The following is a 17,167-nucleotide window of genomic DNA, read 5'->3' as shown; positions in this document are numbered from 1 at the left end:
TGACTCAATATAAATAATGTGAACCTATTGTGAGCTGAAGTAAAGAGAAAGATGTGGTATACGACCACACATATGCCGCGATACCAATGGGCTTGGGTAGCCATGAACACGAATGGTGTGGTGCCAATAATTAAAAATTTTGTAACTCCCAACATAAAACGAGAAGAATGGGAGTAAGACACGACTGACCTAATAAGGGACAGAACAGGGAGAGACCTAAGAGCAACTCCAACCCATCTCTTAAACAAGTCCTTATTCTAAATCTAGAGATTTGATAAAAAAATCAACTCCAACCCACCTCCTACTTGGCCTCCAATTTTCCATGCCCTCTCAAATTATAGTTTCAGCTCCTCACATCTAGACCCCCCTATCCAGTGGATCCCACCCACTTTCCTCTCCCCACCCATAAATCAAGACAAGAATTACAAATGGTGGAGTTGATATACGATTTGTCAATGACAGGTGGGTTCCATGTGAGATAAGGACTTGGTCAAGTTGGGTCTTAATTTGAGCCCCTATTTTTTTATCATAGCTTGTAAATAAAAGTTTAAGGGCTTAATTTAGAGACTTAGGCTGGAGTTGCTCTAAGGATTGGAAAGAGAGCTTGAGACAGAAGAAAAATATTTCCTTCATTGCTGTTATTAGGTATAAATTAATAGAAAGAAACTTCCTCGATTGTTTCTTTCTAATGAGGTGTCCAATCGTATTCTTAGTCTGTAATAGTATTTTCCCTGACCCTTTTAACTATCGTTCATATTTCTCGAGAGGTTAAACATATTCAACTTTAACTAAATATATATAGTGTAATAATTATATTTACAGTACACAATTAGTATCATTAGATAGATAGTTGAATCTATTTGAGCAATAAACTTATTTGAAAATACAAATGTTGCTAACATTTTCTATAAATCTAGTTGCATTTTAAAAAGTTTGACCAGCATGAACATCATAGCAACATTTAAAAAGGAATAGAGGGGGTACGTGATGATCAGTGCCCTAATACTGGTTTAGTTAGTAAACATTTTATTTTTCATAGGTCCATATCTTATCTCCCATATCTCTTTTGCCCCTCCCCATCCCTCTCATAAATCTATGTGCTAGATCTGTATTTCTCCATTTCTTTTGCCTGTCATTTTCCTTATTGATTGGACTTTTTTTTGTAGGAGTGAGCTGGCAGTAGTATGCAAATTGCAAAGGAGAGTTAAAATATTCAGCTTTGGCTTTTAAGGTCAGTGGGGGCAATTGCACAAGCAGTTGCATGTCACTTTCCCTCCTTTTCGGTTTTGGCCATGCCCGGCCAGCTCCACTTTTTGCACCACTTTCATGGTCCAATTATCCCAACCAAAAGGGCAAAAAAGGAACGAGGAAAAATGGAAAAAGGACTGATACAGAGAACACAACAAAGAAATCAGATACTGTTAGCCATATTCGCTGTTGCCCATCCTGATGCAAGAATAAAGTAGACAAATATAAGGTATACTAGTAGAATATATTCTGAATCTAGTGGACTAGTATATGCACATGCACCAAAATTTAATATTTTGTTATAGAAAGCACTTGACAACAAGTTGCTGACACATTTTTTGAAGATATTGTTTTAGTTGAAGATGCGTTCGATGAGGAAGAAGCTGAGATCGGTACGGGTGGGACAATTGAGGATCCTATTGATGGATCCTCTCAGTCGACTATTGACGGGGCCAAGCTGGCAGAGCCCAAGCTGCAAAATAATCCTCTGACAGAGGAGCCGCCTCAATTGGACTTGGACATGCAGATCAAGGATTGTGTTGATCCATGGTACATCACCCACCACTGGTGACACCACCGGTGAGACATCGTCGAAGCAAGTCTTATGACAAATCGCCGCCTTGCCAAGCACAAAGTTCTAAAAGACTTGGGGATTGTTGGGAACGATGGGAAGCTGAATGATGATGCAATTCAAGAACATACTTGGGGGTATGTGAAAGAACTGTTGTCACCAGACCTCCTTGAGTCACTCATACGTACAAAAGATCGTGCTTTCTGGGATCTTGTGGCGGGGATCTCCTTGCCTCTTCGCTAGGCTTTGTTGTTATTGTTGTCATTTTAGTTGATGTTGCCTTGTTGTTTACCCTGTAGTTTTTTTTTTTTTGTCGTTGGTTCCATCTTTATTCACTCGTCGTCTTAGCTCTGTTGATGTTGTATTGTTGTATTATCTAGTCTGAGCTTCTTCTATTTTATATAACCGGAACCTGATTTGTATAAAAAAACAACAAAGTGAAATACCTGAAGCAATATATTCCCCTTCTTAATGTTGTTATTTATCTACAACCTGGGACCTCTTATTGATCTCCTGGTCTTTCTCAAACCCAAATAGCTAGTTCTATATGTACATCCTGCGTGCCGCCTATATTACAAGTCCACAAGTAGCTATGTTACACATACACATACACATACACATACACATATACACACTAGCTCTGTTTCCCACCCAACACATATATATACCTATAGATATATATTACAATCCTCTGATGATTTACCCAAAAAAAAATTCAGTACTGTGTCAGGCTAAGCTCATGTCGAGATGAGAAGGCTGCATGACAAAATTCCTGCATCTGCTGCTGCTGCTGATGGATCGATCGATGTCCTTCAAATTGAAGAATCAAGAGCCCTCCTGGAAGGCCACGGAGCGCGTGAGCGCGACGGGGTTGGCGTGCAGGAGCGGCGAGCTTGTCATCATGGCCGCCGGCTTCTTGGTGGCCTCGCGCTTGGGCTCGAACACCATCCCAACAAGCTGCTTCTGCTTGTGCCCACCAGCAGCATCGTCGTCCTGCTGCTTCGCCTTGTCGCCTTTGATCCCGATGAGCGACCAGATGGAGCTCCTGGCCACCTCGTCCACGTCGTCTATCCGGATGGTCTTGGGAGCCCACACCTTGGCGTTTCTCCCGTCGTCACCCTCCTCCCGGTCCCGGGGGTGCTTGCCCAGCCCCAGCGTGTGGGAGTCGGCTGCCCCGGATGATGAGACCGAAGGAGCACTGGTGGTGGTGGGCGACGTCGACGACGAGAGGCCCGCCGCCGGCCCCTGCGACTGCGACGACGGGGGCTGTTGCACCGGCCATGGCAGGCTCCAAGCTCCGGGAACCATGCAGCCCCAGTAACCTGGTGCGGCTGGGTATATCGGGATCGCGATGCCCGAGGAGAAATACGCCGCCGGAGATGGCGCGCAGCTGTACGGCGGCGGCCACACGGTTGCGCCGCCGTTGTTCATGCTTGCTGGGTGCTGCACTGATCCGTCGTCTCCGTTTGCTGCTGCGGCTTCGTCTACACAAGACCTGTCGTTGATGGTCTTGTTGTCGTCCCTGCAGTTGCTCGATCCTTCGCTGCAAGGACCCGGGTTGTTGCCGGCGTTCCTGATCACCGGGGCCGCCAGGTGGTGGCTGAGCTGCTCGACGAGGTCCAAGCATGCAGGACCAGGAGGCACGCAGCCGCCACCATGGCCGCCGAAGCTGAGCACCGTGCCGTTGGTCGTCTTGAGCGTGTCGCCGCCGCCGCCGCAGGCCGCCCCGACCCTGTGGAGGAAGTGCGAGGCGGCGACGGCGTTCTTGTTCTTGCGGCGACCGGCCCCGACGGGAACGTTGCGCATGGCGCCGCCGGCGGTCCAGTAGCGCTGGCAGTTCTTGCAGAAGTGGCGCGGCTGGTTGACGTTGTAGTTGTTGAAGTAGCAGAACTTGGTGTCCATGCTGTTGCAGCGCGGGCATGGCAGCACCTTGTCGGGCTTCTTCAGCTTCTCCCTCTGGCTGGCAGCGTCGCCGCTGCCGTTGCCCTGGCCGGGCTTCTGGTGTGTCGTCTCCGGTGAGCTCTTGGGGTCCTCTGCGTCCACGACCTCCGGCTGCGGGGACGGGTCGGAGGAGTCCGGGTGCGGGTTCTCCTGGTCCAGGGCATGGGCATCCTGATGATCTTGTTCAGTGGAGCTGCTGCTGCTGCTGCTCTGCTGAAGATCCTAGTAGAATGATGATAAAATTTCATTTGATCAGCTCATGTACTGTACGTAGTTGATGCATGGAAAACAGTTGTAAATTTCGAATTTCATCATATGCATGCCTTATATATAAGATACAAGCCTGGTTCTTGTGTTTTCCCACTTGAATTAGACATCTGATCGATTTCCATGGGTGGAAATTCGGGAGGCAATTTCTTAATATTAGCACGCACGTTTTTGAAGAAAAAAAAATATTAGCACGCAGGCACTATATAGTATTTGATTTCGGACATGAGCGAGCGAAAGCAAGTTGCTGTTTTCTTAGAAATGGTGTGATGCCCAATTAAGCAAGGAGGCAGTCAGTGGAGACCACTAGAAACAGCTTTAGGCCTCCACGTTTACACCAAGCCTGAGAATTTTTTTCTCCCGGGCAGCCCATATAATTGACTTCCAAGAGAAATAATTCACTAACAGTATAAGCAAAACACGGATTCCCCCCTTCATCTGTTGGACCGCTCACTGCAATAACAAGACTCGTACGCAAATGCCCTGTTTCGGAGAACAGAAGAAGAGCATCGTCTATATCTTTTCGCAAGCAAATAAAAATGGCACTCAAATCAAAATCAATCAGCCCCGTCCCCGGACGCAGTCCAATTAATAGTCCGAGGAAATTAATCAATCAATCAAGAAATCATCCCCTCCCTGTTTTTTTTTTTTTTTGACGACACATCCCCTCCCTGTTGAATAGATCAACAACTCACCAAGAAACAGAGACTCCGCTGGAAATGAACTCACGACAGCACACAGCAAGAAAGATGATTTATATATATATATATATATATATATATATATATATATATGTATATGTATCCAACCTTGGCGTCGCCGGACTCCGGCACGGGGATGGTCTTCCCGAAGAGCTTGATGAGGAAATCCCCTCCTCCTCCTCCTTGGCACTCCGCCATCATCTTCTTCTCACTCCGATCCAAACAAACACAAGCTCCCGGCTTTGCTTGCTGCTGCTGCTGCAAGCCAAGGAGGAAGAAGCAGCTAGCTAGGCGACAGACAGACGGAAGGACGAGGTCGAGACGCCGCAGGTAGGTTCACTTTGCGGCCGGAGCCGGGAGAGACGACGACGAGGCCGACCGGCAAAGAAACCAACGAGTGGAATTTGGTCTGGTGCTGCTGCTGCTGCTGGCCATGGACAGGGGAGGGCGAGCGGGTATAAGAGGGGGGGAAGAAGGAGGGGGGTGGGGGCCACGGCGAGGGGTGCTCAGCCACAAGCTCGGCTTGTGGCCTCCGGGGTGCGTTATTTGATTCTCCTCCTCGCTCGCGCTTCGCCTTTTCGTCCCGCGCGTCGCCGTCGTCGGGCAGCTGGCGCCCTCCCCTTGGCTCTTGGCTCTGCCTCCCTCCCACGCTCGCTCGATCGCTTCCTCCTCTGCCCTGCCCTTTTTCTACGCCGCTTTCTTTCTGTTCTCTTTTTCTTTTTTCGATTGGAATGTAGCGCCTCAGGCTTTTGCTGATTTTACGTTTTTTTAAGGTTTTTTTCTTAATACTCTCTCTGTCCGAAAATAAGTAATCCACCTACCTCATGCAAAAATTCCTATGCACAGGGAACTTTGGAAATAATGGGGGAAAGGAAGTTTCATTTAAAATTCTTATGAGCAGTTCCTACAAATCAAAGGCTACCACGGGAACTTAATCCATAGGAATTTGAATCCTTTGTTTTTTCTTCGTTCGAAAGGAGGCCTTATTTGATACTTTTTTTTTATAAATTTGGTTAAATTTAAAATGCTTTGACTTATAACAAACTTGATACATCACTTAGTTTAGGACAGAAAGAGTAATAAATTAAAAGAAGTAGGATCTATCTACCTAGCGGCAACAAGTGAAACTCCTCCAAAACAACCCCCATAAACCATCAAAGGCGAGAGAAAAACTCTAGTAGTGTGCATACTCACACCATCGACACCAAGCTTGCCAACCGCAACACGTTTCTCGTCGAGGTACGCACTCAACTTCTCCAAACACAGGGGTACACTCGACACCGCTACGACACTCATCACCTTGATCTGGAGTTTGACATGGGCGACTGGTTGTGGCTCCGGTTACTCCATCACCCTAACCTATCTCTCGTCCTCAATAATCACGACAAGCTGTGGGACCATGGGATGCTAGGCCGTTCCAGGTCCCGCAACGTATGAGCATGGTGGCCTACCGTCTCCAACTGTCGAGCGGTGCCCGCATCCATGACGTGTTCCATGCATGTGGGTGTGCTCAAGCCATTTCACAAGACTCCATCGATAACCATTCTGTCACTCCCACCACTACAAAGCGGCCGCCTACTACCATAGCCAAAGCGTGTTTTTCGATTTAGTCTCTACCGTGGCGTCTAGCACATGCTAGTTCAGTGGGCGGGCCATGCTTGTGGGTGAGGCCACATTGGAGCCAGTCAACGCGTTTCGTGCAGCGCACCCCTTCTTCCTACTCGAAGACGAGTTATTTCTCAAGGGGGAAGAGATGTTATATGGTAGGAAACGTCTACCAGAGGAGGAAGAGAAGTCATGGCTAGGGTTACGTGGGGATCGACAACGGTGCACGACACATGATGCATGGGTGACCGCGCGGTGCGCGATCACCATGGAACTCCAGCGACTCTGACGCTTGAGGATGGGATTAGATCAATTTTTTAGCTCCTTATATTTTTGCATGAGTTTGTTAGGTAATTGTTAATCTTTGCTATATGTACTGAACACTTTGGTTAATCGAAGTCAGCTAGAGATTGATCTAATCTATCCCTCCCCTCTCTCTCTCTCTCCCACCACACCCTCCCTCGAGACGCTAGGCTAGCATCATGGTGTCTCAACTTTGCCGTTGTCGGTAAATCAAATCACAACCTCCCACCTCCCATGACTACGCCCTACGCAGTGGTCACAGCTCCAACACTAATACCTTACTTTGTAATGATTCATGGCAACCCTTAAAGGTAGCTTTTGTATAAATGCAATAGTCATATCTTACATGGTGCACACCTCCCAACCGTCACCAGCTTCTAGGCCACCTCCCTATCCCATTTCTAGTTGTCTCGCCGGTGGCTAGATGGGGTGGGGAACCATCTCCATAGTAGTAGTAGTAGTCCTAGTGGATCGAATCCTAAGTCTACGGTTTAGGTATCAAATGTCATTAGTTTTGATGTTTGGTTTTTGGTGCTCCCTTCTTCTCCCTGTTTGTGGTCTCTAGGGTGCTATTTTCTCAATACCACTCTCCTTTGCCTTTTACCTCCCTTGTGTCACCATTGCCAAATAGCTAGCTCCCTCTTCTTTGTTGTGCCTCCCATGCTACCTTATCCCCTTCCATCTTGCTTGCTATTACCCTTATTGTTTGACGTTGTCTTTTTTCATCTAGCGCCCCATGATTGTGATGATTCTTTTTAAAAGAATTAGGATCTGCTTATTGGAAAATAATAGGTGAAACCTCTCCCAAAATAATCCATAAAACCTAACCCACCAAAGACGAGGAATAAATGCCAATGTAAGATTGGATTGCAATGTACAAGAGCGAAAAGTGGAGCTGATGAAACTTTTTCTCAATTTCATAAGCCCAATTCACAAGAATTGATTGTGGCGTTATCGCAGCAATTTGCACAGGTGGAGCCAAGGCAATTTTTCCCAACACATGGGTGGTGATCTGATGTGCAATTTAACATTGTTTACTTGAGATTATTAGTCACTACTTCTCAGAACAAATTAGTATCAACATCAACACCAAATAGGGTTGATCGTTTATATTCGGCATCAGACCATTTGAGCTCAAATTTAATATTTCTTTATTGTCTAATGCTGATGTGATACAGAAATGATCAACCACAGAAATATTAAATTTGAGGTATTTTATTCATTTACAGAGATAGTCCGCCTATAAAAATCACCCAACTGGTCCATTTGCCTAGAGTCCCATCGAGTATAGGCATGTCCTCCCTCTCCCACTAGCTATCTCCAACTTCTCTCTCTCTCTCTCTCTCTCTCTCTCTCACCTGCCCCATGCATTCTCTCTCCTACTCGCCCCATTCTTCTCTCTCCCACCTGCCTGACACAATCCTGTGTTGACACCAATCCCATGCCTGCATGTACGTAGTAGCGTGTGACACACATGAAGATCAGTGGCACATAAAACATTGAAGACCGGGTGGCACATAACACACCAAAGACAGGGAGGCACGTGGCAGCACATCGAAGACCGAGCCCACGAAGACCAACAGTGTGTAGTGCACATGAAGGCTAGCGTACCGGTGAACCCCGCATCACCTCTCTCCCTCTTTATCTCGTCCCTCTCACCTTTGCTCTCTCTTCCTCCCTTTGACAGTGGAGGTGGATCCTGTGGCGACACCTCTCCATTTGTAGCATGGCTCCTGGTGATGGCATGTTGTTTAGTTGCGCCCATATCCACGAGGGCGGGAGTGAATCTGGTGATAGTGCTTCTTCTGGAGGGGGCGCGGCTCACGGAGCGGTGAATAACATGGCAATGGAGCGGCCATCACACCCATATGGAACTGGTGGTGAATGGGCTTCGTCCCCTTTTGGCGGTGGTGCATGGTGGTAGGGATCCACAGGTGGTGATGGTAGTGACAATGAAGGAAGCGTGGGGTGGTGAAGGTGGGAGAGCGGGCTCGGCGATGGAGCCCCGGGCAACAATGAGCTCTACGGTGACATCTATAGTGGGTTCAGTAGGCTACCGCACCAAGCTCATCAAGTTGTATTTATTATTTTTTGTTAATTGCATCTACATATTTGGGCATTCAGCCCGCCTGTCACGATTTTTACAGTGAAATTGCAGGCGGGATGGCAGGAGTGTCTGCCTCCTCAAACACAAAGCATTTCATGTGCTAGTGGTACAACACTTAAAGCAAGTTTAATAATACATCCCACTTGCTAGCTGTAAGATTCCTTACAGCCTTCTCTCAGCCCACCTATACAATAGTTAGAGTAAGTATAATGAATGGTTGTAAGCCGGCGAAATCCGACCTGGCAGGGAGCGTAAAGGAGAGAGAGTACAGAGCGGACGTCTCGCGAAACGGCGACCTGAAAAGCGGGCGGATACGCAAGAGCTCTATTCTTATTGGTTGTTCTACTGTTGTGCTAGCTCTATATTGGATGTATGTACGGCAGCTGCCGTTGCTACATTTAATTAGAATCCACGCTAGACTTCATTTCGTCCGCCGGCGGGCGGTATCATTGCTCTTGCTCTTAGCTATTCACTATTAATACATGGTCCACTTATCTCTCACACAAAGTTTCTTGGTTCTTGTGTCTAAGCTGGCTGTAAGCTTACAGCATGCTTCTTCTCTCTCCTCCCTTCTCTCCTCCACCTCAGCATTTAGCTAGTTTACATCCCACTATAATACTTGCTCTTACTTGATTAATAATTAATTAAAGATGATCATGTGGCTCTTGTACTTTTATCTAGTTCCTTGATCGCATTCATTTAGTATACATGGAAAGGGTTCGGTTCGGCTACCATGCATGCATGATGAATGTAGCAAACCTATTACTAAATTCTATGTTTTTTCTACACAAAAAAAACCCACACCTTGTACGTTGATACTACAAACTGTTCCATCTGGTACTAGCTTTTAAATTGGCGTCACCCGTGGAACTCTATATACATAGTATAGTAACGGATTTTCTTTCAGTTCACATGTATTGTTTTTTTTTTCTAACGCGGCGGTGCGTTTGTGGCCATGCTACCTTGAAAACCAACTCGTGGCTATCTTTGTAACATGATCGATCATGCGTCCAATTAAACCCTATGACTCCACATGGATAATTTTGTTTGATGGACAGTGGCCGGACTCCAAAAGATAGGTGTAGCAGGTGGACAACTGTGTGGGCACAAGGACTTTTTTCACCATGTGTTATGATGTACCAGGGTATATGAGTGAGCATGTTGTCCCTTTAATTGCATCTGTTGTGTGCTGACTGCATTTCGTCTATTTGCAAGGGATTACCAACACACAGCCTGTGTGTTGCTGCAATTTTTGGAGTTACTGTGTACTGCTCTAGTGTGTCTTGCCTTCTGTATACAGAAGTTTGAGTGATACTGTCATGCAAGCGAGCCAGATTTGTAGTAATAAAGTTTTCTGTTTTTGACATAATTGCTCATGTGTGGATGCAAAAAGTTGATGCAATCTTTGTGCATAGCATGTACAGAAAGTGTTCCTGAATCACAGGGTTAGATATGCATGCCATTGAACTATGAATTAGGATCAATAGCAGAGTTTGCTTGCCTATATATGATTGCATATCTAGGGCCTCTGGCATCCAACCCCTTGGCTAATTAGCTTCTTCCAAACTATTTATTTGCAGTTATTCCTGCATCTGATACTGTTGACCCAGATGTAGAAATGCTTATATTATGACGCCATATATCATTCCAAAAATTCATATATGAGAACTTGAGCTCGAATGGTCTAGACCCCATTGGTTTTCCCTTTTTTTTCCTTTTTCTTTTCTTTTCGTACGTCTACTTATGGTACAATTTCCATGTTGTTTTGTGGGATGCATACTTGGTGGCTTCATACGAGAAATATTTTTGATATTATCTTAAAACATGTATTGTACGTTATAGATTCTGAGGTTGTCATAAGTCAAAAAATCCTAAGTTAATAGAATTTATAGATATAGATAAGAGAATATATCACAACCAAGAATATCATAAAAGTAAAACAATTCATAATGGATCTAGATACTTATTTATTATTTAATATTATAAATGGTATTGCTATTTTTTATAAACTTGTCCAAAGGAAGAATAGCTTGACCGTGAATGAATTAGAACCAATTATATTTGGGGATAGAAGCACTGGGGTTCAAGTTTTTGTCCAAAGGAAGAATATCTCTTGAAAACTTTTTGGTTTTTAGGGTGAACTAAACAAGGCCTAAGTGTTTGCTTTTATACATTTGTACTGTGATTCAAAAAGAAAAAAAACATAATCTATATGATTTTTCTATTAGGACCTGTTGCTTTCCTTAAAATCCATCAGTCGCCATACACAAAGCTCCATCTAGGTTATTTTCGTTCCTGATGTTTTTGTCGAATTGCCTTGCTTGGTGGCTATCTTGGGACTTGGTTTTGTTCCATGCAAAAAAGGTTATTGTCATGTTCAACGAAACTTGGATTCATGCATGCATGATCTTGACAATTTTGGATGTATATTATCGATATTACAAAGTTTTTCATGTAGCGTCTCAGACTTTGGTTACACCATTTTTCTTGCAAAAACCAAACTTTGGCACTGCAAAGTTGCCCTTTTTCAGAAAGAAATCAGCAAGAAATGCACACGGTGGTAATTGCATGAGGTTTAAGTTTGATGGAGCGATTATTTAAGCAATGACAAGATATGTGTGTTTGCACGTACGTTGCGACTGCCTGCTGCAAGTTCCATGTGGCTTTACAAGGTTTGTATACTTATGTTATTACGAGATGATGTAAGTGGCTCTGTCAGTGAATATTATTTTTGCAATCCCCGTTTGACTGTATTTTATTGTTCTCCCCCATTCTAAATTGTAAATTATTTTGGCTTTTCTAATATAGAAAATGTTTAAAAGAAAACTGGTGGGAAACTTGTTTGGACCAGGCAGATCACCCAGACGATTGATTTCTAACGCCTTGGGCTGAATCTACTTGCCTGAGTGAGTCTCCCTGCTGGCCCAAATCAAACCGTCTTAGTTTTTGTTATGCACCTAGATATGCATTCACTACTAGAAACTTGAAATTCTCTGATGATTTTGAATTATTTTTAACAGTATTGCATAAACTATCAGAGTAAACTTGACGGTTCCTGAAAAACATAGGATAATTTGTATGATCTTGAAGGTTCTTAGAAAACACACAGGAAAATAAATAACCGTCAGGGAAATTTCTAATTAACCTGTGAGTACATATAATCGATAGGAAAAATAAATAACCGTCAGAAAAATGCCTAATTCCTTGATGGTTTTAAACTATTTTTGACGGCTATTAAATATACCATCCTGGTAATTAACATTACTGTGACGGTTTCTGCAAAACACATAGAAAAATACTAGAAAATCAAGAACGTTAAAAAAAGTTTTCTCCTTTTGTGACAAAATTTTGTAACTAGTCTTTCTCCATATACTAACTCCAAATGATAGTTTTTTCTAAAATCATGATCTACCAATTTACAACATTTGTTTGGATACCATTTATTGTTTCTTGGATCATTTGCATATGGTTTGTTTTCTATTCATGTACATATAGAAAGCAACTCGTGAAACAACCTTCGAAAAATGTCTTTTATGCTCCAATTTTTTTACATAAAATAGGCTAAATACATACTGTTGTCCAGAAGTTCCAAAATTTTGAGAATCGATTTTCTATTTTCTATTGTTTAAATGAATTTCTACGTGCTTATCAAAAGTAATTCTAAATTGAACAATGGGTACCTCCAATAAGATCCCAAGAATATATAATTTTTATATTTATGCTTATATGTTTCACTCTAGGCCATATCCAGAGATGGATGTATGCTATGGATAATTCATCATCCTATCTCTAAATTAACATAAAATAATTGTAATAATTTAGAAATTTTGTTAGAAAATTCTACAAACTTGCATGAAAACATGTTTTTGATGTACAATGTTCCAATAAAAAAATTCAAATGTTTTTTAAACATAGGTGCCATACATTGCTCACAAATGGTACATCCCTCACATAGTTATATGAAAATATAAATTGTGAACAACGTACAGTACCACTTTGTTAAAATAATTTAAATTATTTATGACAAGCTTATACACCCAGATTAGGCCTTCATATACCAATTCTTAGAATTTTTAGACCACTTTATCATAATATTATATCTAAATCTAAATACATATATAACACTTGCAATTTATTAGAAATGAGGGAGTACGTATATAATATGGATTGACTTGAAACATGCGTTGCTGCTCTCTTTGTCTTGCTTATTTTGGAAACCCATTCGTGGACATGGTTCTATGTTGAATTGCCTAGCTAGCTTGGCACAGCTAGCGCCGACTCGTGGCTATCTTTGAACCTCGTCATATATGTACACGTACGTTATCCACACAGAAAAAGTCCCGGTCGTGTCGTGTCAACAAAACAACCTATATTATCCCTAAGTACTGATCGATGTCTAGAAGAGAGTGATTTAACAGGAATAATTGCCCATGCCATCGTGTACATACACTGATGCATGAGAGATCATATATATATTTATATCGTGCTAGCTGCATATATATATATATATGTATATGTGGTCCTGGTACGTACTGTCTCCTTTTGTTTCCTCTGGTTGCATCCAGCAGTCACGCAAGGACTCTCTCTCTCTCTCCCACATGATGACATATGGTGTGGTGTTGTGTTGCGCCTAACTCGACCGTCAATTTCTGTGTGGCTGTGGTTGTAGTTGTACACACTGCCCGGCCGGCCCGTTTACTTATATGCCTGTGTTGGTTTCTTTCTGTTCAAGCCTATAGATGATACTTCCGTACAAGCTTAGCTAGCTCGCCTTAGCTTTAATCACCGTTTTGTGATCATGAGGTTGCAAGCTGACGTAATCCCACGGACATAAGTAGTATCATGCCATGCGCCTGATCATAACGTGTGTAACTGTGACTGTAGTCGAACGATTGGTCAGGGTTATTTCCAATTTCAAGATAGTTTTATTATTAGAGCATCTTCAAGAGTATCCCATGTCCGTTCTCCATCCATGTTTTTTTGAAAAAAAAAAAAGAGAAAAACACATCTCGAAGAGTACCCCATATCCCTTTCCTATCTTTTGGTAATTGGCAAATAGGCTTGTCGGCGTCTAGACTCGCGGTCTAGGCACTAACAAGTATAAATCTGCGTGACTGACCAAGCTTGGATGGTGATGCAAGTGAGACACAGAGGGTTTATACTGGTTCGGGCTAAGGATGCCCTACGTCCAGTGTAGTGGTGGATTCTGTATAATCTTGCACCCAAAGGTGCTTGTAGTAGGGGGTACAAGCTGGTTGCGAGAGAGGGCTAAGTCCCAGGTCTCGGCTTGGTGTGGACAGAGTGCGGGCTGCTGCTCTGTGAAAGAGTGTTGTGTGCGTGTTCTGGACCTGTCTCCCAGTTGTGAACCCTGGCTCCCCTTTTATAGTCTCAAGGGGAGGCCAGGTATTTACATGAGTAGATTTCTTTTATTTGAGGGGTGAAAACACAGTCCCGACCCTGTTGAGGCCTGTCCATCTCGTCCTTGGGGGATGGTCGACGGCATGGCTGCTCCTGTAGAGGGTTACCGAGTCCTGTAGGGGTCGCGGGGGCCGGATCACCGGTCATTGCTGCATATCCTGTCAACAGTGGAAAATGACCACAAACAGTGGTGCGGCTTTACCTCGCCCATTCCCTTTCTACTGTGCGATAATGTGCTACAGTGAACAGGGGTAAGGGTGTATAGTGACAGAGGTAAGGCCACATTGACTGGGGCGGTTGGAACAGTCGTCTCCTTGCCCTGCCGCGTCATGGGGGCCGTCACATCCGTCACGTCGGGGGAAGTCTTGTTGACCAGGTGGAGTGGGGCCCGGTGCCCGAGCCTGGACGGGGTCGGGCGAGTCGGAACTTGCGTCCGAGGCCCTGAGGGGTCGGGCGAGTCGGAACTTGCGTCCGAGGCCCTGATGATTGTAATTAGTATGTTCCTTCGCGTTTTTTGTTACTCTGATTTGGGTATCCCTTATTATGGTACCCAACAGTAGCCCCCGAGCCTCTGAAGGGGTGAGGTCACCTCTTTAGGGGTTCTTTCCCCGTGGACCGTAGTCGACTCGGAGCCTTTTACTGTTGCCGGGGGGGGTGCGCGCGAGCGCACCCGCCGGGTGTAGCCCCCGAACCTTTTGGGGGAATGGTGTTATTCCTTCAAAGGCTTTTACCCCTTGACATCTTTAGTCTGGAGTGTTTTATGGGATAGTTTGCGTGTTCTTTACACGTAGTGTCTGTTCCCATGGTGCGAGGAAGCCCCCGAGCCCTTTCCCCGCAAGGGTCGATCAGGTTCTTTCTCGTCTTGTAATTCCGTCCCTCATTCTTCCTTTCGCTCGGAGGAGGGTTGGGTCGTGCCGTCCTACCCTCGGTGGGCGAGTGACGACACTTCCCGGGAGCTGCAGGCGGGTAGATCCGAGTGGATGTCCGAGTCCCGTTCGATAGGGGTCGGCTAGTGGCCTTATGGGCACATCTCAAAAGGTACCCGAGGGTAGTCACGGTGGATGTCGGAACCGTTCGTTAGGTCCCGAGGGCTCGATGCCTCCCTCGATGGGATCCCACTCTCGTGACACCCGCATGGGTCTCGGATATGACTTGCAAAGATGCGCCGACTCCCTGTAGGGTTCGGACCTTGGCCTCTATCGTGCTCATCTCCAGTCATCCCTCACTCAGTTATCCTGAGGCGACTGTTCGAACCTGTGTCGCAGGTCAGTCTCGAAACCTCTGGAACGTAGGTGGCCATGGCCTGGGGATTTTGGGCCTTAAAAGGTTTTCTTTAGACCCGTTCTTTCGTGTTGGGGTCGGGCGAGACGGAGTCTGACGCCCGACAGAGACCTCCATGCGATGTTTAGCCAGCGGGGGGTCGGGCGCCGCGTCTCTTGGAAGGAACCGCCCTGTCATAACTTTTCAGGGCGCTCCTTTTGAGGCGCGGCGCGTGGGGACTCGAAACGGCTGTGCCGTCTCGCCCCGGTTTGGACGGGACGTTTCGCCTGTGAATTTAATGCGTGCGTGCGGCGGGCGCGGGAATCGGAGGGAGTTGGCGCTTCGAGTTTTTCACCTGAGTGGGCGACGGTTGCTCTCTTTCTCTCTCTCTTGGCCTTCCTCGCAGGGGCGTGGTCGTGGCTCGCTCCCTTCTATAAAAGCGGCCGCTGGGGTTTTGGTTTCTTTCCTCTTGCTCTTGCGCCACAAAACCTTTGCCTCCTGCCCCTTCTTCTGCCGCCGTCTCTTCTACCTCCATCGCACAGGCCTCCTTCTTCCTCCCAGAGCCATGGCCGGTGTCGAGGCGTGGCCGCCCAGCAACGTGACCAAATCCGCGCTGGAGGCGCGCGTGAGGGCCGGGATTCTTCGTCCTCTCAAGGACGTCGGGTTCCCGGAATGGATCGTTCCCTCGGCGAACGACAGGGAGCCAAACCCGCCTCCGGGCTATGTGGTGTGCTTCCTGTCGTTCCTAGATCGGGGGTTCGGTGTTCCGGCCGGCCGCCTGATCAGGGCCATCCTCCACTACTACGAGGTGGAGCTGCACAACCTGAACCCAAACTCGGTGATGCAGGCCGCCGTCTTCACCACGATTTGCGAGGGGTTCATGGGGGTTCCTGTCAATTGGAACCTCTGGCTTCACCTCTTCAAGGCGGACATGTCGGCCCGCTATGTGGGGAAGGAAAAGATCCCCCTGCGGGCCGGCGGCTGCACGCTGCAGCTTCGCCAGCAACGGTCCGGACTGTACATTTGGACCACGATGCCGTCGTCAAACCGGGGGTGGCAGAGCGCGTGGTTCTACCTCCGGAATGACGGTGGTCTTCTGCCGAAGTACTCCGAAAAGATGGTGACAGAGGCCCCCAGAAGTGGGCGTGGGGCGCTCCGGCCGAGGAGCAGAAAAGGCTCGCCCCGCATCTTGCGGGGCTTCAGAAGCTGCGAGAGGCCCGAGTTACTGCGGCCACGGTGGCAACGGCGTTCCACAAGAGGAGCCTGCTTCCGCTGGCGCAGCGCCGGGTGCCAATGTTCGAAATGACCCGGGACGTCCCTTGGGCAGGGACGAGGATGTTAGCCGAGCTGATATCGGCTTCGGACATCGCTGCCCGGGTCGAGAAGACCACGCACCCGGAGATGAAGAACTCCCGGGTGGTGCCGATGCGCCCTGAAAAGGGCTATATTTCTTTGGTGAGAAGGTGTTCTTTATTTTGATCTTTTGCTTTCGTTTCTTCTTTCGCTTGACTCCTCGTTGATCTTCCTGCTCCGCAGGGGATCGGGGCCGTCAAGGACTCCCCACCCCCTGTCCCAGAGGACAAGGAGATCCGGGCCAAGAATCGGGCCCGGAACGAAGAACAAAAGAAGGTCAAGGAAGACAAAAAAGCTAAGGCGGCGCGAAGGGCGGAGAGACGGGAGGTCGCCTCCAAGAACCGCCGTGAAGCCGAGAAGGCAGGGGTCGCCCTGCCCCCGTCTCCTGAGACT

The 17,167-nt window shown here is 46.4% G+C and overlaps 1 protein-coding gene across 1 annotated transcript; it reads right to left on the bottom strand.

The window, feature by feature from the left end:
• Nucleotides 2,254-5,243, bottom strand: LOC8064932 (cyclic dof factor 1). Its single transcript, XM_002464593.2, has 2 exons — nt 4,837-5,243; nt 2,254-3,982 (listed from the first exon to the last, which is right to left on the bottom strand). The coding sequence occupies exons 1-2, from the start codon at nt 4,927-4,929 to the stop codon at nt 2,645-2,647; spliced, it is 1,431 nt and encodes a 476-aa protein (XP_002464638.1). The 5' UTR covers nt 4,930-5,243; the 3' UTR covers nt 2,254-2,644.

Source organism: Sorghum bicolor, chromosome 1, assembly GCF_000003195.3.
Source record: "Sorghum bicolor cultivar BTx623 chromosome 1, Sorghum_bicolor_NCBIv3, whole genome shotgun sequence".
Lineage (NCBI taxonomy): Eukaryota > Viridiplantae > Streptophyta > Magnoliopsida > Poales > Poaceae > Sorghum > Sorghum bicolor.
The sequence above is the reverse complement of the archived record's forward strand: the minus strand, read 5'-3'. Positions and strand labels throughout refer to the sequence as shown.